Raw genomic sequence first — 27,821 nt, forward strand, 5'->3', positions numbered from 1 at the left:
CACAGGGGAAAAACAAAGCAAGCCAAGTTAATTAAGTTGAGATATATTACGTCATTTTATATATACACAGATGCTTTGAAACACCACATTTCTGGCTGTGAGTTGATAATTGTGGGAGCCAGGTGATGGGTACATAGAATTTCATTATACGATTCTCTCTAGTGTTGTATGCTGGAATTTTTCATAATAAGACATTAAAAATAAAGATAGCTATGCAAACAAATGAGGTATGAAACTCAGCAGGGCAGAAAGAGTGATGGGCAGATCACAGTTGGGCTTTGTACTCAGATCGTACTGAAAGATAAAGTATGCAAATACTTTACAACCTACTTTAAAAATATGAACTTGAATATAGATAGCAAAATGGTGAAGGATTTGAAGAAAATAAGTATATATTACCAAGAGACAAAGACTCCTAAGAAAAATAAATTGTAAGCCAGTTTAAATTAATACTCAGTTAAATTTTCAAAATTTCTTACTTAGTTATTTTTTTGAAGGAGGAAGATACTTTTCCTTTCTTTTTTGTTTGTTTTGTCAATCCATCCTCAGCTACACAACAAGTTTAAGGTCATCCTGTGTTACATGAAATTCTGCCTCAAAAACAAAATAAAGAATAACAGAAAAGTTAGATAATAATAATTTTTATAAAATCTAATCTCAGAGTGGACATGCCCAGGCAGGGAGGAGCTCCCTGAGTCTGGAAACACCTCACTCTTCCTTCCCCCCTCCTCCACCAGCCTGACCCCTAATAAGGTGAGTGAACACTCTGCTACTGTCCTATTCCTACCCAACTTCCTATTTACCCCTGATTTCTCTGGGCCTGTGCCTGTTTAGAGTGGACCCCCCCCAGGCAGGGAGGAGCTCCCTGAGTCTGGAAACACCTCACTCTTCCTTCCCCTCGAGTGAGGAGACAACCAGGAGAGGCAAGACCATCCAGAGCAGCAGACATTGAAGTCTTGGCCTACACAAACACCACCAGATGACAAGAGGAGATAGAGAGACCCCACCTGCACCCACTGGAAGAAGACATGGGAAGAAGACTGAATAAGAACACACTCACCAACAGAAAGACCAATATGACACAACCAGAATCTAGGGACTCCACACCAGGAAGATCTGAAAAGCCCAACACAGAGAAAGAAGAGATGGACCTCAAAAATTATCTTAGGAAGATGATAAAGACCTTTAAAGAGGAAACAGGAAAATCCTTTAAAGAAATAGAAGAAAAAACAAGCAAAAATTACATGAAGTGGAGGAAAAGACAAACCAAAAAATTCAAGAAATAAACAAATCTCTTAAAGAATCTAAAGAAACCCAAGAAAAAAGTAAAGGAAGCACTCGAAACAGTTCAAGATATGAAAGCTGAAATAGACACAATACAGAAAACACAGAATGAGGCGATGCTGGAAATGGAAAGGCTGGATAAACTATCAGGAACTAAAGATGTGAGTATAACCAATAGAATTCAAGAGATGGAAAAGAGAATCTCAGTTGTTGAAGACTCTCTAGAGGATATACAGTCATTGACCAAAGAAAATCTCAAGTCCAACAAATCGCTGACACAAAATATCCAGGAAATATGGGACACCATGAAAAGACCAAACCTAAGAATAATAGATATAGAAGAAGGTGAAGAAATACAGCTCAAAGGTACAGGAAACATATTCAACAAAATCATAGAAAAAAAACTTCCCCAACCTACAGAAGGATATGCCTATGAAAGTACAAGAAGCTTACAGAACACCAGACTGGACCACAAAAAGAAGTCCCCTCAACACATAATAATCAAAACACCAAATTTCTGAAAAAAGCCATATTTCTGAAAAAAGCTTGGTAGTGGCACAAAAATAGACAGATAGACCAATGGAATCCAATTGAAAATTTAGACCAATGGAATCGAATTGAAAACCCTGATATTAACCCACACACCTACCAACACCTTATTTTTGACAAAGATACTAAATCTATACAATGGAAAAAAGATAGGACCTTCAACAAATGGTGCTAGCACAACTGGATTCAGACATGCAGAAGATTCCAGATAGATCCACACCTGTCAGCAGGCACAAAACTTAAGTGCAAATGGATCAAAGATCTCAACATAAATCCAGCCACACTGAATCTTCTAGAAGAGAAAGTGGGAGATACTCTTGAACAAATTGACACAGAAGACTGCTTCCTGAACATTACGCCAGTAGCACACAGACACTGAGTTCTGCAATTAATAAATGGGACCTCCTGAAACTGAGAAGCTTCTGTAAGGCTAAGGACACAGCCAGTAAGACAAATCGACGGCCCACAGAATGGGAAAAGATCTTCACCAACCCCACATTTGACAGGGGGCTGATTTCCAAAATATACAATGAACTCAAGAAGCTAGCCACCAGAACACCAAACAATGAAATTAAAAAGTGGGGTACAGAACTAAATAGAGAATTCTCAACAGAGTAATCTGAAATGGCTAAAAGACACTTAAGAAAGTGCTCAAAATCCTTGGCCATCAGAGAAATGCAAATCAAAACATCTTTGAGATACCATCTTACACTGGCCAGAATGGCTAAGATCAAAAACACCAAGACAATCTATGCTGGAGAGGATGTGGAGAAAAAGGAACACTCCTCCATTGCTGGTGGGAGTGCAAACTTGTAAGACCACTTTGGAAATCAGTATGGCAGTTGCTCAGAAAAATGGTTATCAGTCTACCTCAAGATTCAGCCATTCCTCTCTTGGGCATATAACCAAATAATGCACGTCCACAGAACAAGGACATATGTTCAACCATGTTCATAGCAGCATTATTTGTAATAGCCAGAACCTGGAAGCAACCTAGATGCCCCTCAACTGAACAATGGACAGAGAAATGTGGTACATTTATACAATAGAGTACTACTCAGCAGAAAAAAGCAATGGAATCTTGAAATTCCCAGGCAAATGGATAGAACTAGAAGAAACCATCCTGAGAGGTAGGGATGAGGTAGAGTAGGGGAGAGGGAGCTACCAGAATGAGAGGAGGATAAGAGGAGGGAAGACGAGCTGCCACAATGAGAGCAGGAGAAGAGGAGTGGAGGAGAGGAAATGGAGGAACAGAAATGTTGAGTTGGGGGAAGAATAGAGGAGAGCAAGATAAGAGATACCATATCAGAGGGAGCCATTATAGGTCTGAGGAGAGATCTGGCACTAGGGAGATATCCAGAGATCTACAAGGATGACACGAACTGACAATCTAGGCAATGGTGGAGAGGATAGCCTAAATGCCCTTCCCCTATGATGAGACTGATGACTACTTTTTTATGCCATCCTAGAGCCCTCATCCAGTGGCTGATGGAAGCAGAGGCAGACAACCACAGCTACACACTGATCTGAACTCTGGAACCTAATTGCAGAGAGGGAGGAATGAAGATCAAAGGGGTTGGTACCAGGCTGGTGAAACCCACAGAAACAGCTGGCCTGAACAGCTGTTTTGTTTTTGGATCTGTGGGCTTGTCCCACGCGGGGAAAACGCCCTAAGTAGAGATATAACTCTCACTCTAAAGCACAAGGACCTTTCCTAACTCAGCAGCCAGAAGGACGGTAAACATGAAATTAGATTTAGCCATACTATTTCAGAGACGGACCAATAACAAAATCAGACTGTAAAAATTGATTCTTCAGACATTAGTTTACAATTTCAGTGAAGAAACTTCTTGGAGAAATAACCCTCCTCCTGAAGGCCCCCTTGAACCCAGTACTACCTCATTTCACACACAATGGTCTACAGACTCCACCCCAACTCTATTCTTAGATCCCCAAAATGTTAACAATGTTAGCACCCTGCCACCAGCTTGACACAGAGAAAGGAGCTGGGAGAGGAGGGGAGGGCTGGGAACAATGGGAGGCAGAGGCCAAAGGATCAGAAGTTCTGTATCAGCCTCAGTTACATGATAAATTGAAGCCAGCTGGGGCTACTTAAGACTCTGTCAGAAAAGCACAATAGAATAAAAATAAAGGTGGAGGGGGGAAAGGGAAAAGGAAAACTTTCCAAGCAAATCCCAGGGCATTATAAACCAAAAGGGGCCATAAGGGTGTCTGTCACCTCACTGAAAAACCTGCATCTTAAGTTGTGTTTTTCCTTATTGGAATATTCCTGAATGTTTCAGTTCTTTAAAAGCACCACAAAAGTTATTACATTTTAGTCTTTAAACAGGAATTTTAGCTACCCAAACCATACAGTATGAAGAGGCTAGAAATGTGTTTAAGCCCAGGGGTGCACACCTCTAGAGGCAGGCAGATCTCTGATTTCGAGGCCAGCTTGGTCTACAGAGTGAGTTTCAGGACAGTCAGGGCTACACTAAGAAACCCTGTCTTGAAAAACCGAGGGGGGGGGCAATGTATTTAAATTAATCGTATTTTGAGGTTTCTGATAATTCCCAGGAATATTGATTTATTGTCCCTGAACCTCAAAAAGTAGCATGGTGGGAATTTGAAAACTTGCTTTTTCTCACTATGTTATAATTCTAAAATGTAGTGTTGCTGCTAAATAAAAAATACTTTTATAAAAGAGAAGTCAGAAACTTGAGCTTCCCTTCTAACACCAAGAGAGGTAGAAGAGGGGGTGGTGGTGGGAGGGGCTTAGACTCATTCAGTGTCAGAACCATTAACATTAAGGTCAAAGAGCTAAACACTAAAGACAAAGAGCTGCAAATTATTTAACATGCTCCTACTCAACCATGCAAAAAAAGAAGAATATCACAAAAAATGCAATAGGAACACAGTAAAGTTAGTGTTTATAGGACTAACATACAAGAAATAGTGATTCCTCAATGTAACTCATAGAAAAGATAACATGCATGAAAATTCAAAACTATAGTAAACAAAACTATTAAATACCCAAAAACGAAATTAATTAATAAAAGGTAGAAATAAAGTCAACTGTCCTATATAGGGAGCCAGCAAGTGCCCCTCAGGGTTTAAAGGTTTCTGAACATCGCTATGATTCATGTCTGTATTCCCAGTTCAGGGGAACCAGGCAGAACTGCTGTAAATTCAAGGCTGTGTGAGTGAAAGCCACTCTATACCACCAAGCCAGACCCTGCACCAATGAAAGCCAGGCTGCACCACCAAGGGAGGCCCTGTCACAGACAAACAGATTGTTGAATCACCAGGAAGAAACGATCTAAGAACAAGTCAGAGCCTGGTTCAGGCAAATGACCCCAGAGAACCCATGGCTTCTTCCCGGTGACATTCTGGGTCTGGTCAGGACCTGCATCTCCCTGCTCCATTCTAAATCATGGGAATCTGGCACAAGACGTTCAGGTTTCCAGGCAGAGAGGTGAGAGCCTGAGCTGCTCGGGAATCAACTGAAATGTCAGGCAGGGAAAACGGCCTCTAAAAAGACTGCAGGTAACGCTCAAAAAGCTTTTAGCAGAAACAACGCCAAATGTATGAATGGAAACAAAAGAGAAAATAAAGCTCTTACATTATTTTGGAATAGAATCAAAAGGACAAACATTCTGTAATGTTTTTATGTCATTAAGAAATTCCCATACACACAGTCCTTAATATTTCAGATTTGGGGGCTGGAGAGAGGACTCAGAGGTTAAGAGCACTGACTGCTCTTCCAGAGGTCCTGAGTTCAATTCTCAGCAACCACATGGTGGCTCACAACCATCTGTAATGAGATCTAGTGCCCTCTTCTGGCCTGCAGGCATACATGCAGGCAGAACATTGCAGACATAATAAATAAATAAATAAATAAATAAATAAATAAATAAATCTTTTTTTTAAAAAAAAGACATATATATTTCAGATTCGCTGGCCTTTACTTGATTTCAGGGCTACTATTTCTTTCTAGACAAAAATAGTGTCCTAAAAAAAATATGATGTAGCCAGTGTGGTGGCACAAGCCTGTGATCCCAATACTTGGGTGGCAGGGGCAGGAGAGAGGATGTCACTGTCATCTCTGACAACATATGAAATTTCTCAAAACCATGAGGGAGGAAGAACAAACATTTATAATGTAAACATGTGGTTTGAAGCACCAGAGAAACATCTGTTCACATAGTAATAACTGATATTGTAAGGGTCCTCACCTATAAATTCATGAAGGTCACCTAAGGACTTTTCTGGATAACACTTCATTAGCCAAATAATTATGAGTATATACAGCTGGAATAGTAAAATGAACATCTGTTTTTAAATAATGCTTTAATTTATGCCTTTTGTTAAATCAACCCCACTTTTATACCTTATTATCGATTACTGAGGTTTTTTATATAACAAAAATAAACAGCCCTCTGCTAAATTGAAAATAGGATCCCTGTTGTAGCCAGGTGTGATGACAAATGCCTGTGACCCATCATTTGGGAGACAGAGTGGTAGGACTGCTGTGAGTTTGAAGGCAGCCTGAGATACACAGAAAATACCAGACTAGCTATGATTCATACTAAGACCCCATCTCAAAACACAAAAACAAAGAAATGCTTTCTCCTGTTCTTACCTTGGCTGTTTTCCATTCCCAACCATCGCCTATCTGTTGTGAATGTTTGATGAATTCTGCACAATAATGTTGGAAGCTTTTTTCTCCAAAGAACTCATCTTCCATGTTAAATGAGAACTGCAATAAAAAAGAAAAAACTTATGTGAGAACAGGACAGGAAACCGTCCTCCGGGTCAGTCATGGGAGTTTTCTCTTTCCATATTCTTGCCCTGTCTTCCTTCATGATTTACACCAGAAAATCTAAAAGCCTCCACTTACAACAAAGTTTCTATCTATGGAGCCTTCTTTGTTGGATTTTTGGTTGCTCAAGAGGAATTCTTGTATGGTTTTCTTTTTGAATTGCTGGGCATTTAACCCAGGCCTCAAATATGCTAAACATATACCCTACAAATTAATGGATCATTCGACTAGACATTCTGGGATGTTTGTTTTTATGATGACAAGGATGATGTTCAATGTAATAAAAATCCTCACTGTTAATTTTACCTGATTCTGAGATAATGCTCTCTAATATGTTCCTCAGAACATGCCTCCTTCCTCCCTCAGCTCTTACACTTAAGTGTTACAGTGATGCATGGAGGCCAACTGCCCTTCACACTTTATTAGAAGGGTCAACCCTCCAGCAAGAGCTGTTGCAAAGCTTGAAATTGCTTTCCAAGGTATAAAGTTAATTAATTACTACTAGATCAAACTCACAAATGTGACATACCAAGAAATACATATTTGCTGTAGAAAGCTGTTCAAAACATAAAATATTGTTTACAGAAAGAATTTTAGCACACAAGAAAAATGCCAGTTCATGTGGTTGAGGCCTCTCAATGAGAGAAGTTAGATGTAACAAACGCTCATTGTTAATTAGCTATGAGCATCAAGACTGTTGCTTATTTTATCAAATTCTGTGGTAGATACTTCACTTCTCCACTCAATCCCCTCACAGCCCCAAAGGTGCATCATCTCCATTCCTTAGATGAAAAATCAAAAGGAATCTGTTCCCAAAATAAGCAAAAAGGGATTCAGGGCCATGATCTGTTTATACACACCAATTCCCAACCCATTATGCAGACTATTCAAACTTAGCATAACCTGTATAAGAATGTGTCTATTCACCCAATAATAAAAGTTGAATGTGTATTAAATAGGCACTATGCATAGAGAAAAGTTAGATATGAAAAAAGCAGTTTGCCTTGTAAGAGCTCATGTTCTAAGAAAGGGAAATTAACAATAAAAACAATTTCAGTAGGAACTGCCCTAACCAGCCTCCACTGACCACTATGCAGATTCACTGAGACTGCTTGCAGCCTTGCAGAGGCACAAGTCTTGCAACAGCACACCGATTCTGCAGCCTTGCAGAGGCACACCGATTCTGCAGCCTTGCAGAGGCACACCGATTCTGCAGCCTTGCAGTGGCACACAGATTCTGTAGCCTTGCAGAGGCACACAGATTCTGCAGCCTTGCAGTGGTACACAGATTCTGTAGCCTTGCAGAGGCACACAGATTCTGCAGCATGATGATCATAAGGCACTCTGCTCCTGACAGATGTGTCTGTTCACAAACAATATTATCCTATCATAAATATGGAGCTTAATTAAACAAACCAGTAAGATATAAGAAGACAACTGTAATTTCTGCAGTTGTATATATTGTAAATGCCTCAATAAGGGTCAAATAAAGGTATACCTCTACATGAAAAGCAAACTGCTAATGAGCAAGATTAAGGACAGTGTAACTGAAAACGAACAAATCCATGCTTCTACATTCAATCAGCATTATGAGTGGCTTGAGATCTTCCTTTTAAATCAAAATTAGAAGTTTAGATGGTCAAGAACAAACTATGATGTGGGTGTGGTGGCATACCTATGATTCTAGTACCTGAGAGATGGAGGCAGGAGGATTAGGAGTTCAAGGCCATCCTCTTCATCATAGATGTCAAAGCCAGCCTGGGCTATATGAGAGTCTATCTTTAAAAGGAGGCGGGGGAGGGGCGTGGACAATAAATTTCAATCAAGTACCTACACGTAAAGGAAAATGGATTCTTTGGCCACAGATTCTAATTTTAACATACATTTTAATATTTTACATTTTAATTAATTTTTCCAGCATAAGAATATTTTCTTTTTTATGAAACAGTCTTCCTATATAGTCCAGGCTGGTCTGAAACTCACTGTATAGATGAGGCTGGCCTGAAGCTCATGGCTATCCTCCTGGCTCTGTTTCCCAAGTACTGTGATTACAGGCACACACTATCATGCCTGGCTCTCACGGGGTTTGCCTGTTTGTTTTTGTTTATTTGTTTGTCTGTCTGTTTTTGAAACAGGGTTTCACTCTGTAACCCTGGCTAGCCTGAAACTTGCTATGCAACTAAAGCTAGACTCAAACTTGTCAAAATGTGAGCCTCAAGCCTCTGCCTTCTAAATGCTAGGATAACAGGCAAAGACACACTGACCCCCAATCTGGCCATATTCTTAATATGGCTTCTGGGAACACAAGACACTACACACCCTAAATTTTATGTGTATGTAGCTGTCCATATTTCTCCTGGGAATCATGTGTAATTTCCCACAGGTGTCTCTCAGGTCCTATCCAATTGTAAGAACCTCCATGCATAGGGGAAGGAGAGAGGCTGAGATAAACCCCAGAACACCAACACTTAAATACCTGTAGAAGGTGCCTCAGAGAACCAGCAACGACCTAGAGAGTAAGGAAATAGCATGTGGAGATCCTGGGAATGTCTGAGTCACAGAGCTAGGGACAAGGCTTTCTAGGAAACAGCATAACGACATCAAAGAATATAGATCCTGGCCTATATGCCAACAGAAAGCCCCTGCTATTGTGGAATATTATTTAAAGATGTGTTACATTTGTTTATGTTGTGGAATATTTGTTTAATAATGCAATGTTTTGCATTCTTTTATGTTATATTTGTTTAACTCTGTGAAGCTGTGTTACTTTGCCTACCTAAAACAACTGACTAGTTTAATAAAGAGCTGAATGGACAGTAGCTAGGCAGGAAAGGGATAAGTGGGGCTGGCTAGCAGAGAGAACAAACAGAGAAAAAGGGAGAAAAGGGGTAATGAAAGAAGAAAAGAGGACATCAGGGGCCAGCCACACAACCAGCTATGGAGTAAAAAGTAAAGAATGGTTTATAGAATAAAGAAAGATAAAAGCCCAGAGGCAAAATGTAAACTGAGATAATTTAAGTTAGAAAAGCTGGCTAGAAGCAAGCTAAGCCAAGGATGGTCATTCATAAGTAAGAATAACAGCTGGGTGGTGGGCCCCTCAAAGAGAAAACAGAAACAGAAACAAAAACAAAACAAAACAAAAAAAAACTATACCCTTCTTTACCAGAGGCCACACCAGTAACCCTAACCCAGGTAAGACCCACTCACAGACTACCAACACTTCCTCAGAGCCCACCCAGCCTTACCCCAACAAATCCCCCATCCCATCCTGTCACCATATCCAGGCCCACAACACTGCTCTACCAGATGTCATGCCAGTTCCCAGAATCTCAGAATCCCGGAGGCCACACAGGCTGCCAAAACCCCAGTGAGGACCTGCAAGTCACCAGAACCAAAGCCAGAGAGGAAACACAAAACAACGGGAAAAAAATCCATCCAACAAAACAAACTCAGAAATCAGCACCCAAACCTATTAATTACCCCAAACCCAGATGCCTAAAAGACAGCATAAGAACACAGTCAACAAAAGGGCAATATGTCACCACCAGAGCCCAGCTATCCTACTACAGCAAGCCCTGTATATACCAACATAGGTGAAGCACAAGAAAACCATACAGGTCCTTAAAGAGGAAATGAATAAATCTCTTAGAGAAATGCAAGAAAACAGAATGGGAGGAAACAAATAAATCTCTTTTAAAGAGCCAAAAAAAAGTTAAAGGAAATGAATAAAAATGTTCAAGATGTGAAAATGTAAATAGAAACAATAAAGAAAACCCAAACCAAAGGAATCCTTGAGATGGAAAAAAAAGGTAAGCGAACAAGAACTACAGACTTAAGCATCACTAGCGGAATACAAGAGATGGAAGAGAAAACATCAGGCATAGAAGATAAAATAGAAGAAATTGACACATCAAAGACAACGTTAAATCTAAAAAATTTCTCTCTCACACACACACAGGAAATCTGGGACACTATGAAAAAACCAAACCTAAGAATAATAGAAATAGCAGAAGAAAAATCCCAGCTCAAAGACCCAGAAAACATTTTTAACAAAATCATAGAAGAAAAGTTTCCTAACCTCAAGAAGGACATGCCTAAAAATGCATAAGAAGCTTACAGAACACCAAATAGACAGGAAAAGAAAAGAAAGTTTTCCTGCCACATAATAATCAAAACAATAAACACACAGAAAGAATATTAAAAGCTACAAGGGAAATAAGGAAAAAGGCCAAGTACCATACAAAGGCTGGCCTATTAGAATTATACCTGACTTTTTAATGGAGACTCTAAAAGTCAGAAGGGCCAGGACAGATGTCTTGCAGACTCTAAGAAACCATGGATGCCATCCTAGGCTATTATACCCAGCAAAACTTTCAATCACCATAGATTGTATTTTCTTCAAACAAGATATTCTATGACAAAGTCAAATTTAAACAATATCAATCCACAAGCCCATGATTTAAAGTTAGAATTCAACAACAACACAAATTGCAGAAAGCCTACAGACTCCTGGAAATTGAACAATGCACAATTGCACCACTCTTAGGTCAAGGAAGAAATAAAGAAAGATATTACAGACTTCCTAAAATTCAATGAGAATGCGGACACAACATATCCAAACCTATGGGATACTTTGAAAGCAGTGCTAAGAGGAAAGATCATAGCGCTAAATGCCCACATGAAGAAACATGAGAATAATCACACTAGAGAATTAACAGCACAACTGAAAGCTTTAGAAAACAAAGAAGCCAATACACCCCGGAGGAGCAGACACCAGGAAATAATCAAATTGAGGGCTGAAATCAATAAAATGGAAACTTGGAGAACAATACAAAGAATCAATATAACAAAGAGTTGGTTCTTCGACAAAATAAAAAAGATAGACAGACTTTTATCCAAACTTACCAAACAACAAACAGTGAACATGCAAATTAATAAAATCAGGAATAAAAAGGGGAAAATAACAACAGACACAGAGGAAATCCAGAGAATCATCAGGTCATACTTCAAAGACCTATATTCCTCAAAATTGGAAAATCTAAAGGAAATGGACAATTTTCTGGACAGATTTCACTTACCAAAATTAAATCAAAAACAGATAAGCAACTTAAATAGACCTATAACCCCTAATAAATTGAAGCAGTCATCAAAAGGCTCCCGACCCAAAAAAGCCCAGGGCCAGATGGCTTCACTGCAGAATTCTACCAGAAATTCAAACAAGAGCTAATACCAGTACTCCACAAACTGTTCTACACAATAGAAGCAGAAGGGTCATTGCCAAACTCTTTTTATGAGGCTTCAATAACCTTGATACACAAGCCACACAAAGACACAACTAAGAAAGAGAACTACAGACCAATATCCCTCATGAACATTGATGCAAAAATTCTCAATAAAATACTGGCAAATCAAATCCAAGAACACATCAAAGAAATCATCCATCACGATCAAGTAGGCTTCATCCCAGGGATGCAAGGACAGTTCAACATATGAAAAATCCATCCATGTAATCCACCATATAAACAGACTGAGGAAAAAAAACAAAAACACACATGATCATCTCACTAGATGCCGAAAAAGCCTTTGACAAAATCCAACACCCCTTCATGATAAAGGTCTTGGAGAAATCAGGGATAACAGGAACATACGTCAACATAATAAAAGCAATATACAGCAAGCCGACAGGCAACATCAAATTAAATGGAGAGAAACTCAATGCAATTCCTCTAAAAGACAAGGCTGTGCACTCTCTCCATACCTCTTCAAATTGTCCTTGAAGTTCTAGCTAGAGCAATAAGACAACAAAAGGAGATCAAGGGAATACAAATCGGAAAGGAAGAAGTCAAACTTTCACTATTTGCAGATGATATGATAGTCTACATAAGTGACCCGAAAAACTCTACCAGAGAACTCCTACAGCTGATAAACACCTTCAGCAAAGTGGCAGGATACAAGATGAACTCAAAAAAATCTGTAGCCCTACTATATACGGATGACACATTGGTGGAGAAAGAAATCAGAGAAACATCACCCTTTACAATTGCCACAAACAACATAAAATACCTTGGGGTAACACTAACCAAAAAAGTGAAAGACCTGTACCATAAGAATTTTGAGACTCTAAAGAAAGAAATTAAAGAAGATACCAGAAAATGGAAAGATCTTCCATGCTTTTGGATAGGCAGGAGCAACATAGTGAAAATGGAAATCTTGACAAAAGCAATCTACAGATTCAATGCAATCCCCATCAAAATCCCAACACAATTCTTCACTGACCTTGAAAGAACAATTCTCAACTTTATATGGAGAAACAAAAGACCCAGGATAGCCAAAACAACCCTGTACAATAGAGGAACTTCTGGAGGCATCACCATCCCTGACTTCAAGCTCTATTACAGAGCTATAGTCCTGAAAACAGCTTGGTATTGGCACAAAAATAGACAGGTAGACCAATGGAATATAGTTGAAAACCCTAATATTAACCCACAAACCCACAAACACCTGATTTTTGACAAACAATCCAAATATATATACGCTGGAACAAAGAGAACATCTTCAACAAATGAATGGTACTGGCATAACTGGATGCAAACATGTAGAAGACTACAGATAGACCCAAGCCTTTCACCCTGCACAAAACTTAAGTCAAAATGGATCAAAGACCTCAACATAAACCCAGCCACACTGAACCTATTAGAAATTAAAGTGAGAAATAAACTTGAATTAATTGGTACAGGAGACCGTTTCCTGAACATAACACCAGTAACACAGACACTGTGATCAACAATTAATAAATAGGACCTCATGAAACTGAAAAGCTTCTGTAAGGCAAAGGACACAGTCATCAAGACAAAACGGCAGCCCACAGACTGGGAAAAGATATTCACCAACCCCACATCTGACAGAGGGCTGATCTCCAAAATATACAAAGAACTCAAGAAGCTAGTCTCCAAAACACCAAACAATCCAATTAATAAGTGGGGTACAGAACTAAATCTAAAATGGCTAAAAGACACATAAGAAAGTGTTCAACATCCTTAGCCATCAGGGAAATGCAAATCAAAACAACTCTGAGATACCGTCTTACTCCTGTCAGAATGGCCAAAATCAAAAACACCAATGACAGTTCATGCTGGAGAGGATGTGGAGAAAGGGGAACACTTCTCCACTGCTGGTGGGAGTGCCAACTTGTACAGCCACTTTGGAAATCAGTATGGCGACTCCACAAGAAAATGGGAATCAGTCTACCACAAGATACAACAATTCCACTCCTAGGCATATACCCCAAAGAAGCACATTCACACAACAAAGACATCTGTTCAACGATGTTCATAGCAGCACTATTTGTAATAACCAGAAACTGGAAGCAGCCTAGATGCCCCTCAACTGATGAATGGATAGAGAAAATGTGGTACATTTACACAATGGAGTACTACTCAGCAGAAAAAAAAACAATGGAATCTTGACATTTGCAGGAAAATTGATGGAACTCGAAGAAACCATTCTGAGCGAGGTAACCCAATCACAAAAAGACAAACATGATATGTACTCACTCATATGTGGATTTTAGACATAGAGTAAGGGATTACCATCCTACAATCTACACTGCCAGAGAAACTAGTAAACAAGGAGGACCCTAAAAGAGACAAACGTGTCCCCTAGAGAAGGGGAAAGGGTCAATCCTCTGAGCAAATTGAGAGCATGGGAAGAGGGGGGAGGGACCAAGGAGAATGAGAAGGGAAGAAGAGGAAGGATGCAGAGGTCATGAGGGAGCAGAAAGGTTGAGTCAGGTGAAGAATAGAAGAAAGGATATGTGATAGGTAGGGTTTTAGTTGAGGGGGCAGTGGAAGGGGAGGAAGGGAGGGAGAAGGGAACTAGAATTGTCATGTAATTCAATCTTGTTTGTAATTCAAAAAAAAAAAAAAAGATGTAGGACTCTCAGCTCTAGCACCATGTTTGCTGGCACACTGCCATGTCCAATCATGATGATAATGGACTAAAACTCTGAAACTGTAAGCCACCTATTAAATGTTTTTCTTTATATAAAAAAGGGGGGGCAGTGGAAGGGGGAAATGGGACTCATATCTGATGTCTCAGTGTGAACAGAGATCAGTATACTCAGAAGACTGGAGAGTGTAGGGTTTGATGGTCTCAGTGTGAACATGGAAACTATTCAGAGCAGATTGTAGACTGTAGTATCTGATGTCTTGGTGTGATCAAGGGATCAGTAGACAGCAGACTGCAAGCAAATATATTGGCACTCAGGAAGTTTCAAACATCGACGTTTGGATTCCCTCTCAAGATGATATTACAGGCACCTACCTCCAGTGGACAGAAACAGTAGGTGCTATGGCTTACAAACTGAATCACACAATCTTCAAAGGAACAGGGATTTTCATATAATGTTGAAGAGGCTGTGACCTAAAATCGGTGTCAGGGAAGTGAGGCCACCAACAATCGCTGTACTTAGAGTTTTGTGGTGTAGAGAAAAAAAAAAAATGGCCTTCTACTCAAAGACTTCAGGACTGTTTTAAATGTCAGCTTTGTTTTAAAACTCAGTGGATGCACTGATCTGTGAAGATGTACTATCATGTAAGATTTATATATGAAAATTGCTTCACACTGCATTGGCTCCCCAAACCCAGCTTGGAACTCCATTGTGCACAGTGGTAGAAACGGTTAGCACAAGGTTGGCTGTTAAGTCTTTAACCTCAAAATACCTTTTCCTGAGAATACAGAATGTGGAAAAACAGCACAAAGATCTGGGAATATAGAAACTGTCATTACTGTGAAAGATCAATGCAAAGTTCAGAAGGCAAGGAAGCAGAGAACTGGCTGGGGGTCCAGTGGCTCATGCAGAAGTCACCATCAGCTACAAGGACTGTTGTGTCAGGGAGACATGTGGCATTCCTAGACTACAGACAAAAGTATGGCTCAATGGTGCTAAAATTTAGGAGAAAGCAACTAAAAGGAAGAATTAGAGTTAACCAAGCAAAGGGTGGAGGTAGGAAGAGGGGCAGGATATGCAAATAAGGGGTTGTATGTTTTGTTTTGTTTTGTTTTGTTTTGTTTTGTTTTTGAGGCAAGGTCTTGATATGTAGCCCTAGATAGCTTGGTATTTACTATCTAGCCTAACCTGGCCTCAGACTCATGATCTTCCTTTTTCTATGTTCTGAACGCTGGGATTGCAGGTAGAGACCACCATGCCCATCTATAGAACTCCTGTGACTGCAGTGTAGAGGTATGAGAAGAAGGTAAGAACTGGTGCCCATGGCAGGAGAACCTCTCAACCTGATGGCTCAAAGGGAAGCAGGAGTGAACCTCTGATAGGATTTGTACTTTTGTTGTCATGGATGAAATCAGCTAAAAGGCTCTTGGTAATCCAAGAGATTCAAATGGGGGTGGGGGTGTGGAACACACCAGGAGGGCGGATTCTTAGGCAACAAAGGGAAGGGCTGAGCATGATTCCCAGCTCTGCCTTCAGGTGGCAGCTCATTTCAACAGAGATCCCTGGAGGAAGAACACAGTTAGGAGAGAAGTAGGTTCAGTTTAGCATGGGTTTGACAGAAGTGTTTGTTGATCCACAAATGACAAGTCTAGCAGGCATTTTGAGATGAATCTCAGAAGGGAAGAACTCTGGGCTGGAGAGAAAGATCCTGCATCAGCATTATACAGATGACAAGAGTCTATCTCATCACTTAGAGAAAGGATGTAGAACTAGACTAGAAGACTGTATGACCCTAACATACACCAAGAGACAACACAAATAGAATTTAATTCACTACAAATTAATATGCTAGATATATGCCTGGTGGTATATATCTTTAATTCCAGCACTCAGGAGACAGAGGCAGGCTTATCTCTGTCAGTTGAGGTCAGCATAGTCTACACAGTGAGTTAAAGGCCAGCCAGGGCTACATAGTGAGATTCAGTCTCAAAGGAATAAATGAATAAAAATACATTTAGAAAACAGGAAACACACAAAAACACAATATATACTTAGGATTTTTACAATTCCAAGCCAACTCTTATTAACAAAATAGAAAAACAATCTCTCCCCTAAGCCCTCCAGGTACTTGAGATTTACTGAACTATTAAAAATGCTAGTTGAAACATAAAATTTCCCTCAATAGCCATACTTTATCTAATTAACATCACCATGCTACAAGCAAGATGACTGAACATCAAAACATTAATTAATATTGGGTTGTATACTTTTAAAATTATCTAAGAACTGAGCTTTGCGAAGGATGTCATATATTGTAATGCAAACACAGCTTGATTACCAAATCGGAAAGTACACCATATTAAAAGGGTATTAATCTCCACTCAGATCCTCATGATGTACCATAGTCAAATATCAGTGAATAACTTTTTCTTTGCTCAAGTCAGAATATCTCAACTCATTAAAAATAAAAACAATGCAATCAACATTTTTACTCACACTTTCAAGCCTAGATTCTCTGTCTTCCTCTGCCATGTTCACTGACTAGCAGAAGCAGAAATCAGTGTCTCAGAACTTCCTACATGGGATGGCTGGAAATGTGGCCAAAAATGAAGTAATTACAAATGTGGCTCATTGGCCAGTAACAGCAACAATAATCCCATTTGCCTTAAAAGCCTAGTGCATGTGAACTGTGTGTTTCCAGACAAGCTCCTTATTTTATGAGTTCAGAGAGAACCTTCCACTGCAGCCCATACAGGTTGGACTATGAAAACCAGGCTCACCTTAAGCTTGAGGGAATCCCCCTGCTTCAGGTTCTCCAATGCTAAGATTACAGATTTGGGGCACCAAGCCCAGCCAGACTAGCTGGGTATAGAGATGCATACCTGAAATCCCAGTATTTGGGAGGTGGAGGCAGAAGGATCTATAGTTCAAGGCTACCCTCCCTCAGAAATATAGCAAGTTAGAGACCAACCTGGTCTACATGGGACCCTGTCTCAAAAAAAGAAAAAAATTTTTTAAAAGTAAATTTAGACTTTAGAGGTAACAACAGAACAATTGTGAAGTAAAAAGATGCCTTCTAGCTAGGAGTTGTGGCCCAAGCCTTTAATCCTAACACTTAGAAAGCTTCCAGGGCAGGAAAATAGCAATTCTTCCCTCGTCTTAAACAACATGCCTGTCATTTCTAATTATACGTAAAAATTGGAAATGAGTTGCAGCTCCTTGTGTCATAATGTATAAGGAGCTAATACATCTGCTTGCCTTGAGTCTTGATATGACTGAACAGGTTTGATGTTTTTGTTGTTTTTTTTATTTTCTTTCTTTTTGTTTTGTTTTTTTTTAACTCAATACAAACCTTTTCACAATCACTTCAGCTGATTTCAAAGACTGAAAAGACAGAATCATTTTTTCCTACCTTTCCAATCTCAGGGTTAACCCTCTGAAGAGAAAGTAGAGAAACCACCCCTGCTGCTGTGCAGGCCACAGAACTGAAATGCCACATATGACCATTCTTCAGGATGAGCTCATTTAACTAAAAACAGTTTCCTCACTACCACACTACATATTTTTAAGTGATCTTTAATCTAATGTGTATGGAACTAAATCTGTGTGTGAATTTTTTTATTGAAAAAGGTATTTCTTTTAATCTGTAAGTTAGCATATATTGAATCATGATTTCACACACACACACACACACACACACACACACACACACACACATTTCCCCAGACTTAAGGTTACTTATAAGTATATACACATATATAATAGAATATGCTATGCATATATTTAAACATTAAGTATCATTTTTCACTAGTAAAAGGAAGCAACTTCATCTATATGTAGCATGAGTTCTAATAGGTCTTAATAATAAAAATCTGGAGTCATATATCAGGGTAAATGCTGAAAGGTTCGATAAGGAGCCAGTTACAAGAGAGACCTCTTACCTCTACTGAATCCTCAGACAAAAGGGACGATCCTCTCCCTATGAATCCTCAGACTGCATTGCTCCTCAAACTGCCATGAGCTCCTATCTTCTCCTGCCTTATATTCCTCTCTGCCCAGCCATATTCCTTCCAGTCTCTACCTCCTTAGTGCTGGGATTAAAGGCACGTCACTTCAAGTGCTGGGATCACCTTTCTGTGAGCTCTGTTTCTCATTTAGACTGGATCAATTCTTGTAGCCCAGGGTGGCCTTGAACTAACAGAGATCCATCTGCCTCTGCCTCCTGAGTGCTGGGATTAAAGGTGTGTGCCACCACTGCCTGGCCTCTGTGGCTAACCAGTGTGGCTAAAGATCAAGAGTGAAATCTGATCTTTAGGTAAGCTTCATTTGTTACATCATAAACAAAATATCACATCTATGTTTGTAATGGGAAGAATTCTACATTACTGGCCATGAGAGGTAAGCAAGTGATGTTGGTATAAAGGTAATGGAATTGATGTGCTATTAAAGCAGACTATTTGTGGCAGAACGGGACCCACTAAGAGGATGGCAGGGGGTTAAGGAAGGGCAGTAGAAAAGACAGATGCTTAAGAACACAATGAAATGAAATAAATGTATGAAAATACCAATCATTTTATATGCTAACTTCAAAATTTAACTTAAAAACCATACTAAAAACCAAGGTGAGTGACCTTCTGCTCTTGCCCAACTCCTGTCCAAAGTCCCATTCACCCCGATCTCTCTGGGAATTGCGCCTGCTTGGAATAGACCCGCCCAGCCAGAGAGGAGCTCCCTGAGTCTGAAAACACCTAACTCTTCTTTCCTACTCTGCCGACCTGTCCCATGCCAAGGTGAGTGACCCTCTGCTCTTGCCCAACTCCTGTCCAAAGCCACATTCACCCGATCTCTCTGGGCTTGTGCCTGCATGGAGTAGACCCAGCCGGCCAGGAGGAGCTCCCTGAGTCTGAAAACACCTAACTCTTCCTTCCCACTCCACCAACCTGTCCCATACCAAGGTCACAAGCAGAGATAGAGAAACCCCACCTGCATCCACTGGAAGAAGATATGGGAAGAAGACAGAATAAGAACTCACTCAACAACATAAAGGCCATATGACACCACCAGAATCTAGGGACTCCATACCAGCAAGATCTGAAAAGCTAGAAACAAAAAATGAAGAAGAGATGGACCTCAAAAATTATCTCAGAAAGATGATAGAGACCTCTAAAGAGGAAACAAGAAAATCCCTTAAAGAAATAGAAAAAAAAAAACAAGCAAAAAATTACATGAAATGGAGGAAAAGACGAACCAATAAATTCAAGAAATAAACAAATCTCTTAAAGAATCTAAAGAAACCCAAGAAAAAACAATGAAACAAGTGAAGGAAGCACTCGAAACAGTTCAAGGCATGAAAGTGGAAATAGACACAATAAAGAAAACAGAATGAGGCAATGCAGGAAACAGAAAGGCTGGAAAAACGATCAGGAACTAAAGATGTGAGTATAACCAATGGAATTCAAGAGATGGAAGAGAGAATCTCAGTTGTTGAAGACTCTCTAGAGGATATACAGTCATCGACCAAAGAAAATCTCAAGTCCAACAAATCCCTAACACAAAATATCCAGGAAATACGGGACACCGTGAAAAGACCAAACCTAAGAATAATAAGTATAGAAGAAGGTGAAGAAACACTGCTCAAAGGTACAGAAAACATATTCAACAAAATCATAGAAGAAAACTTCCCCAACCTACAGAAGGATATGCCTATGAAAGTACAAGAAGCTTTCAGAACACAAAAAAGACTGGACCACAAAAAGACTGGACCACAAAAAGAAGTCGTCGCCCCCCCACTCCCCCCCCACACCCCGCTGCCCCGGACACATAATAACCAAAACACCAAATCTACAGAATAAAGAGAAAATATTAAGAGCAGCAAAGGAAAAAGGCCAAGTAACATATAAAGGCAGAACTATCAGAATCACACCCGACTTCTCATTGAAAACTCTGAAAGCCAGAAGGTCTTGGATAGAGATCCTACAAGCACTAAGGGAGCATGGATGTCAACCCAGACTACTGCACCCAGCAAAACTTTCAATCACTATAGATGGAGAAAAGATATTCCATGACAAAAACAGATTTAAACAATACATATCCACAAATCCAGCACTACAGAAGGTTCTGGAAGGAAAACTCCAACCCAATGAACATAACTACACTCACAAAAACATAAGAAATAGATAATCCAATTTTACCAGACACAAAAAGAAACAGGAGGACGAAATCCACACACAATGACACCACCAACAATAAATCCAAAATAAACAAGAACCAACAATCATTAATATCCCTAAATGTCAATGGTCTTAACTTACCCATAAAAAGATATAGGCTGCCGGGCGTTGGTGGTTCACACCTTTAATCCCAGCACTCGGGAGGCAGAGGCAGGCGGATCTCTTTGAGTTTGAGGCCAGACTGGTCTCCAGAGCGAGTGCCAGGATAGGCTCCAAAAGCTACACAGAGAAACCCTGTCTCGAAAAACAAATACAACAATAATAAAAAAGATATAGGCTAACAGAATGGATACGAAGACAGAATCCATCCTTCTGCTGTTTACAAGAAACACACCTCAACTTCAAAAACAGGCATTACCTCAGGAAAAAAAGGTTGGGAAAAAATTTTCCAATCCAATGGCCCCAAGAAACAAGCTGGTGTAGCAATCCTAATAGCTAACAAATTAGACTTCAAACTAAAATCAATCAAAAGAGATGAAGAAGGGCATTTCATACTCATCACAGGAAAAGTCCATCAAGATGAAGTCTCAATCCTGAACATCTATGCCCCAAATACGAAAGCACCCACATTTGTAAAAGAAACATTACTAAAGCTCAAACCACACATAAAACCACACACACTTATAGTAGGAGACTTGAATACCCCCATTTCACCACTAGACAGGACCACCAGACAGAAACTTAACCAAAAAAACACAGGAACTGACAGAAGTAATGACCCAACTGGGTTTAACAGATATCTATAGAACATTCCATCCAAACACAAAAGAATATACCTTCTTCTCAGTGCCACATGGAACCTTCTCTAAAATTGACAATACAGGTGGCAACAAAGCAAACCTCCACAGTTACAAAAGAATTGAAATAATGAAATAACTCCCTGTATCTTATCAGATCACAATGCTTTAAAGCTAGAATTCAACAGCAATACAAATTGCAGAAAACCCACATATTCATGGAAATTGAATGACACCCAATTGCACCATTCCTGGGTTGATAAAGAAATTAAAGACTTTCTAAAATTTAATGAGAATGTAGACACAACATACCCAAACTTATGGGACACTCTGAAAGCAGTGCTAAGAGGAAAGTTCATAGCACTAGGTGCCCACATGAAGAAACTGGAGAAAATTCACAGTAGTGATTTGACAGAACAACTGAAAGCTTTAGAACAAAAAGAAGCAAACTCACCACCAAGGAGTAGATACCAGGAAATATTCAAACTGAGGGCTGGAATCAATAAAGCAGAAACTAAGAAAACATTACAAAGAAGCAATGAAACAAAGAGTTGGTTCTTTAAGAAGATCAACAAGATAGACAAACCTCTATCCAAACTAACCAAAAGGCAGAGAGAGAGAGAGCATGCTAATTAACAAAATCAGAAACGGAAAGGGGGATATAACAAAAGACACTGAAAAAATCCAGAGAATCTTCAGGTCATACTTTGAAAATCCGTACTCCACAAAATTCTAAAATCTAAAGGAAATGGACAGTTTTCTGGATAGATATCACTTACTAAAATTAAACCAAGAACAGATAAGCAGTTTAAATCGACCTATAACCCCTAAAGAAATAGAAGCAGTCATCAAAAGCCTCCCAACCCAAAAAAGCCCAGGGCCAGATGGCTTCACTGCAGAATTGCTACCAGAAATTCAAACAAGAGCTAATACCAGTATTCCACAAACTGTTCTACACAATAGAAGCAGAAGGGTCATTGCCAAACTCTTTTTATGAGGCTTCAATAACCTTGATACCCAAGCCACACAAAGACACAGCTAAGAAAGAGAACTACAGACCAATATCCCTCATGAACATTGATGCAAAAATTCTCAATAAAATACTGGCAAATCAAATCCAAGAACGCATCAAAGAAATCATCCATCACGATCAAGTAGGCTTCATCCCAGGGATGCAAGAATGGTTCAACAATCCATCCATGTAATCCACCATATAAACAGACTGACAAGAAAAAACACATGATCATCTCACTAGATGATGAAAAGGCCTTTGACAAAATCCAACATCCCTTCATGATAAAGATCTTGGAGAGAACAGGAATAAAAGGAACATATCTAAACATGATAAACGCAATATACACCAAACCAATAGCCAATATCAAACTAAATGGAGAGAAACTCAAAGCATTTCCTCTAAAATAAGGAAAAAGACAAGGCTGTCCACCCTCTCCATATCTCTTCAATATTGTACTTGAAGTTCTAGCTAGAGCAATAAGACAAGAAAGGGAGATCAAAGGGATACAAATTGGAAAGGAAGAAGTCAAACTTTCACTATTTTCAGATGATATGATAGTCTACATTAGTGACCCGAAAAACTCTACCAGGGAACTCCTACAGCTGACAAACACCTTAAGCAATGTAGCAGGATACAAAATTAACTCAAAAAAAATCAATAGCCCTGCTATATACAGATGATAAATCCAATGAGAAATAAATCAGGGAAACATCACCCTTCACAATATCCACAAGCAACTTAAAATATCTTGGGGTAATACTAACCTAAAAAGTGAAAGACCTGTACAGTAAGAACTTTGAGACTTTAAAGAAAGAAATTAAAGAAGATACCAGAAAATGGAAAGATCTCAATGCCCTTGGATAAGTAGAATCAACATAGTAAAAATGGCAATCTTGCCAAAAGTAGTCTACAGATTCAATGCAATCCCCATCAAAATCCCAACAGTTATTCACAGACCTTGAAAGAACAATACTCAACTTTATATGGAAAAATAAAAAACCCAGGACAGTCAAAACAACTCTGTACAATAAAGGAACTTCTGGAGGCATCACCATCCCTGACTTCAAGCTCTATTATAGAGCCATAGTTCTGAAAACAGCTTGGTATTGGCACAAAAATAGACAGATAGACCAATGGAATCGAATTGAAAACCCTGATATTAACCCACACACCTACGAACTCCTTATTTTTGACAAAGATGCTAAATCTATACAATGGAAAACAGATAGCATCTTCAACAGATGTTGCTGGCACAACTGAATTCAGACATGCAGAAGATTCCAGATAGATCCATACCTGTCACCATGTACAAAACTTAAGTGCAAATGGATCAAAGATCTCAACATAAATCCAGCCACACTGAATCTTCTAGAAGAGAAAGTGGGAGACACCCTTGAACAAATTGGCACAGGAGACCACTTCCTGAACATTATGCCAGTAGCACAGACACTGAGTTCTGCAATTAATAAATGGGACCTCCTGAAACTGAGAAGCTTCTGCAAGGCAAAGGACACAGTCAGTAAGACAAATCGACCACCCACAGAATAGGAAAAGATCTTCACCGACCACACATCTGACAAAGGGCTGATTTCCAAAATATACAAGGAGCTAGCCACCAAAACACCAAACAATGAAATTAAAAAAGTGGGGTACAGAACTAAATAGAGAATTCTCAACAGAGTAATCTGAAATGGCTGAAAGACACTTAAGAAAGTGCTCAAAATCCTTGGCCATCAGAGAAATGCAACTCAAAACATCTCTGAGATACCATCTTACACTGGCCAGAATGGCTAAAATCAAAAATACCAATGACAATCTATGCTGGAGAGGATGTGGAGAAAAAGGAACACTCCTCCATTGCTAGTGGGAGTGTGAACTTGTAAGACCACTCTGGAAATCAGTATGGCGGTTGCTCAGAAAAATGGGAATCAGTCTACCTCAAGATCCAGCAATTCCTCTCTTGGATATATACCCAAATAATGCACGTTCATACAACAAGGGCAAATGTTCAACCATGTTCATAGCAGCATTGTTTGTAATAGCCAGAACCTGGAAGCAACCTAGATGTCCCTCAACTGAAGAATGGATAGAGACAATTTGGTACATTTATACAATGGAGTACTACTCAGCAGAAAAAAGCAATGGAATCTTGAAATTCGCAGGCAAATGGATGGAACTAGAAGAAACCATCCTGAGTGAGGTAACCCAGTCACAAAAAGACAAACATGGTACGTACTCACTCATATATGAATTTTAGACATAGAGCAAAGGATTATCAGCCTATAATCCTCTTCACCAAAGAAACTGGAAAACATGAAGGACTCTAAGGGATAAAGGAATGGTCCCCCAAAATAGGAAGAGGCAGGAACTCCTGTGCTAATTGGGAGCATGAGGGTAGGGGAGAGGGAGCTGCCAGCCTGAGAGCAGAGGAAGAAGAGTGGAAGAGAGGAAATGGAGGAGCAGAAATATTGAGTTGGGGGAAGAATAGAGGAGAGAGAGCTGGATGAGAGATACCATATTAGAGGGAGCCATTATAGGTCCTAGGAGAGATCTTGCACTAGGGAGATTTCCAGAGACCTACAAGGATGGCATGAACTGACAATCCAGGCAATGGTGGAGAGGATAACCTAACCGCCCTTCCCCTAAAATGAGATTGATGACTACTTCTTATGCCATCCTAGAGCCCTCACCCAGTGGCTGATGGAAGAAGAGACAGACATCCATAGATACACTCTGAACTGAACGCTGGAACTTAGTTGAAGAGAGGGAGGAATGAAGATCGAAGGGGTCGTATCAGGTTGGAGAAACCCACAGGAACAGCTGCTCTGAACAAGGGGGAGCACATCGACCCCAGATGCTGTCTGGGAGGCCAGTCCAGGACTGATCCAGACCCCTGAACATGGATGTCAATGAGGAGGCCTCTGCACTCCAGGGGGCCCCTGGTAGTGGATTAGTATTTTTCCCTGGTGTAAGAAGGGACTTTGAGAGCCCATCCCAAGTGAAGGGATGCACTCTTGCCCTGGACACATGGGGAAGGGCCCAGGCCCAGCACAGGATGGTGTGGACTTTTCGGAGCCCTGGTTGGGGGCCCTACCCTGCCTGAGGAGAGGAAGGTGGATGGGGGGGGGTAGGTCGGGGTGGGGGAGGAGGGATGGGAGTGAGGGGAGGGAGAGCAAGAAGGGATCGACATGTGAAACAAGCTTGTTACTAATTTGAACTAAAAAAAAAAATACAAAAAAGAATTCCACACTATTATGCCATTTCAAATCAGGTGACTTAGTTATGGTTTCTATTGTTGCAAAGACACACATGACCATGGCAACTCTTATCAGGAAAATATATAATTGGGGTGGCTGGCTTACAGTTTTAGAGGTTTAGTTCATTACCATCATGGTAGACAACATGGCAACCCACAGGCAGACATGGTGCTGGCTACATCTTGATCAGAAGGCAAAATAGGAAGTGGACTGTCACACTGAGCACTTGAGCATATATGAGACCGCCCGTCTCCACACACAGTGACACACCTCCTCCAACATGATCACGTCTACTACACAGACTACACCTCCTAATAGTGCCACCCCTATGACATTAGGGGGCCAGTTACATTCAAACTACCACACCAAGCACAGTGGCACAAGCTTGGGGTAGGGTCTCATACTCTTAAACTGAAGCTGAATTTTCACTTGAGCCTGTAAGTCTGTACAACACAAGACTGCAGTAATGGAAGGAGGGGGTAAGGAAGGATGAGGAAGGGACAAGGGAGACAATTCTAGCTATGAGAGGTAAACATTAACCTTTACAACAACTTGGCTTGAACTCATGTAAACTGATTAATCACTCACCTTAGAGGGTCCCTTGGCAGAGGTCCCCTAGTTAAGAGATCAAGCTTGCAAGTGTAGATTTCATATGAAATCCTATACCATGACCAAAAAATGTACATGAGTCCATACACTCCCCCAAATAAATAATTTTAGTTATCACCACACAAATGACTGAGAAGCAATCGTGCCAGAAAATTGAGACCAAAAGTAGATCATTTGATCAGGACACACAGCAGCAATCAATGGAGCAAACCAACCACTAGCTTGAGAAGCATCAGGAGGAGGAAGTTCAGTCTTGCAGCTACCTAGCAGGTTAGTTCTCCCTGCCTTCTCACAATACATGTCACAAATCAAAGCTTAAACAGGAAACAACATTGGAGGGGGAACTCACTGATTGGAGCTGATATTTTTGCTGACCTCTGCCACAGGAAGTCCCAGGAGGAAACAGGAAGCATTTTACTTTCCTCCATTCTGTATTTCCTTAAGTGAAACATACTATGTAAGTCACCAGTCTCCTACTGCTTTCCAATCTCCATGTTCTAACAGGAGAATGTGAAACAATGAATACTGTGATATAAGGCCAGCCATGGAAAGCTGAGGGGACAGATTAGCATTCAAAATAGTAGTACAGCCTCACCATCATCTTCCACAAACCCCTAAATTTATAAGCTTTAAATGAAACAAAAATAATACCAACTGATGAACAGAAATGGCAAAGATCATGGAAACAACCTACATGCCTCCTGTAAAAGGTGTCAGTCAGCCACAAGTCAACACAAGATGAGGAGAAGCAGAGCTTCTGTGTCCCCTCTGAACTATGACCACGAACTGCATTCCCCATCCTGACTACTCATGCCTCACTGCTAGATGGTCAACAGTGGTACTGAACCTTTAACCCACTGGAGGAGACAAGAGCTTCAATTGGGCAGTTCCAGAATGCAAGCAGTCCGGGCTGCACCATGCGGGAGCAAGGCAAAGGTTTTTCCCAAGAGAACACAGAACACGGCAAAGAGAGGCACCTGGAGGCTGGAAGGTTGGCAATGGCTTTCTTCGGGTCATTCCAGCAGAAATTCCTTAGCCAGAGGTCAGCACTAGAGAGAGCTTTTTGTTTTCCTAGAACATGACAGTTTCCACTGAGTTGAGTTTTTGTTTGCTCTTGTGGGAACCCAGAGTGATGGCACCACCTCAGGCAATGATTTCCCAATTATCTGAACATAGGAAGCTGTGTTTTTAGAGTATGTGATTTACTTCCTTCCTTCCTTTGACCATCATGAAGCTCAGATCTTCATTGGAGGCTACCTTTAGTGATTATATAGAAATAGAAAAAAAAAAAAAAGGCAACTCTTCATAGACTGTATTTCAGTGTGACTCATCCTAATGTCATCTTTCTAGTTGAGCTTCATATCTTCATG

General features: G+C 40.2%; 1 protein-coding gene across 8 annotated transcripts in view; it reads right to left on the reverse strand.

Annotated features, from left to right (window-relative positions):
* The window catches only part of Atg10 (autophagy related 10), a 280,774-nt gene that overhangs the window by 249,939 nt on the left and 3,014 nt on the right, over positions 1 to 27,821 (reverse strand). For 2 of the 8 annotated variants that reach the window (XM_027401762.1, XM_027401756.1), the window contains exons 1-2: positions 17,100 to 17,121; positions 6,476 to 6,592 (exon numbers count right to left, since the gene is read on the reverse strand). In XM_027401762.1, coding sequence (XP_027257563.1) covers positions 6,476 to 6,580 — 105 coding nt within the window. In that variant the 5' untranslated portion in view covers positions 6,581 to 6,592; positions 17,100 to 17,121. Of the gene's footprint in view, positions 1 to 6,475; positions 6,593 to 17,099; positions 17,178 to 27,428; positions 27,450 to 27,821 lie in introns of those variants that run through there. The other 6 variants (XM_027401758.2, XM_027401761.2, XM_027401759.2 and 3 more) reach the window with 6 other exon arrangements.

This window comes from Cricetulus griseus, chromosome 2 (genome assembly GCF_003668045.3).
Source record: "Cricetulus griseus strain 17A/GY chromosome 2, alternate assembly CriGri-PICRH-1.0, whole genome shotgun sequence".
Classification (NCBI taxonomy): domain Eukaryota; kingdom Metazoa; phylum Chordata; class Mammalia; order Rodentia; family Cricetidae; genus Cricetulus; species Cricetulus griseus.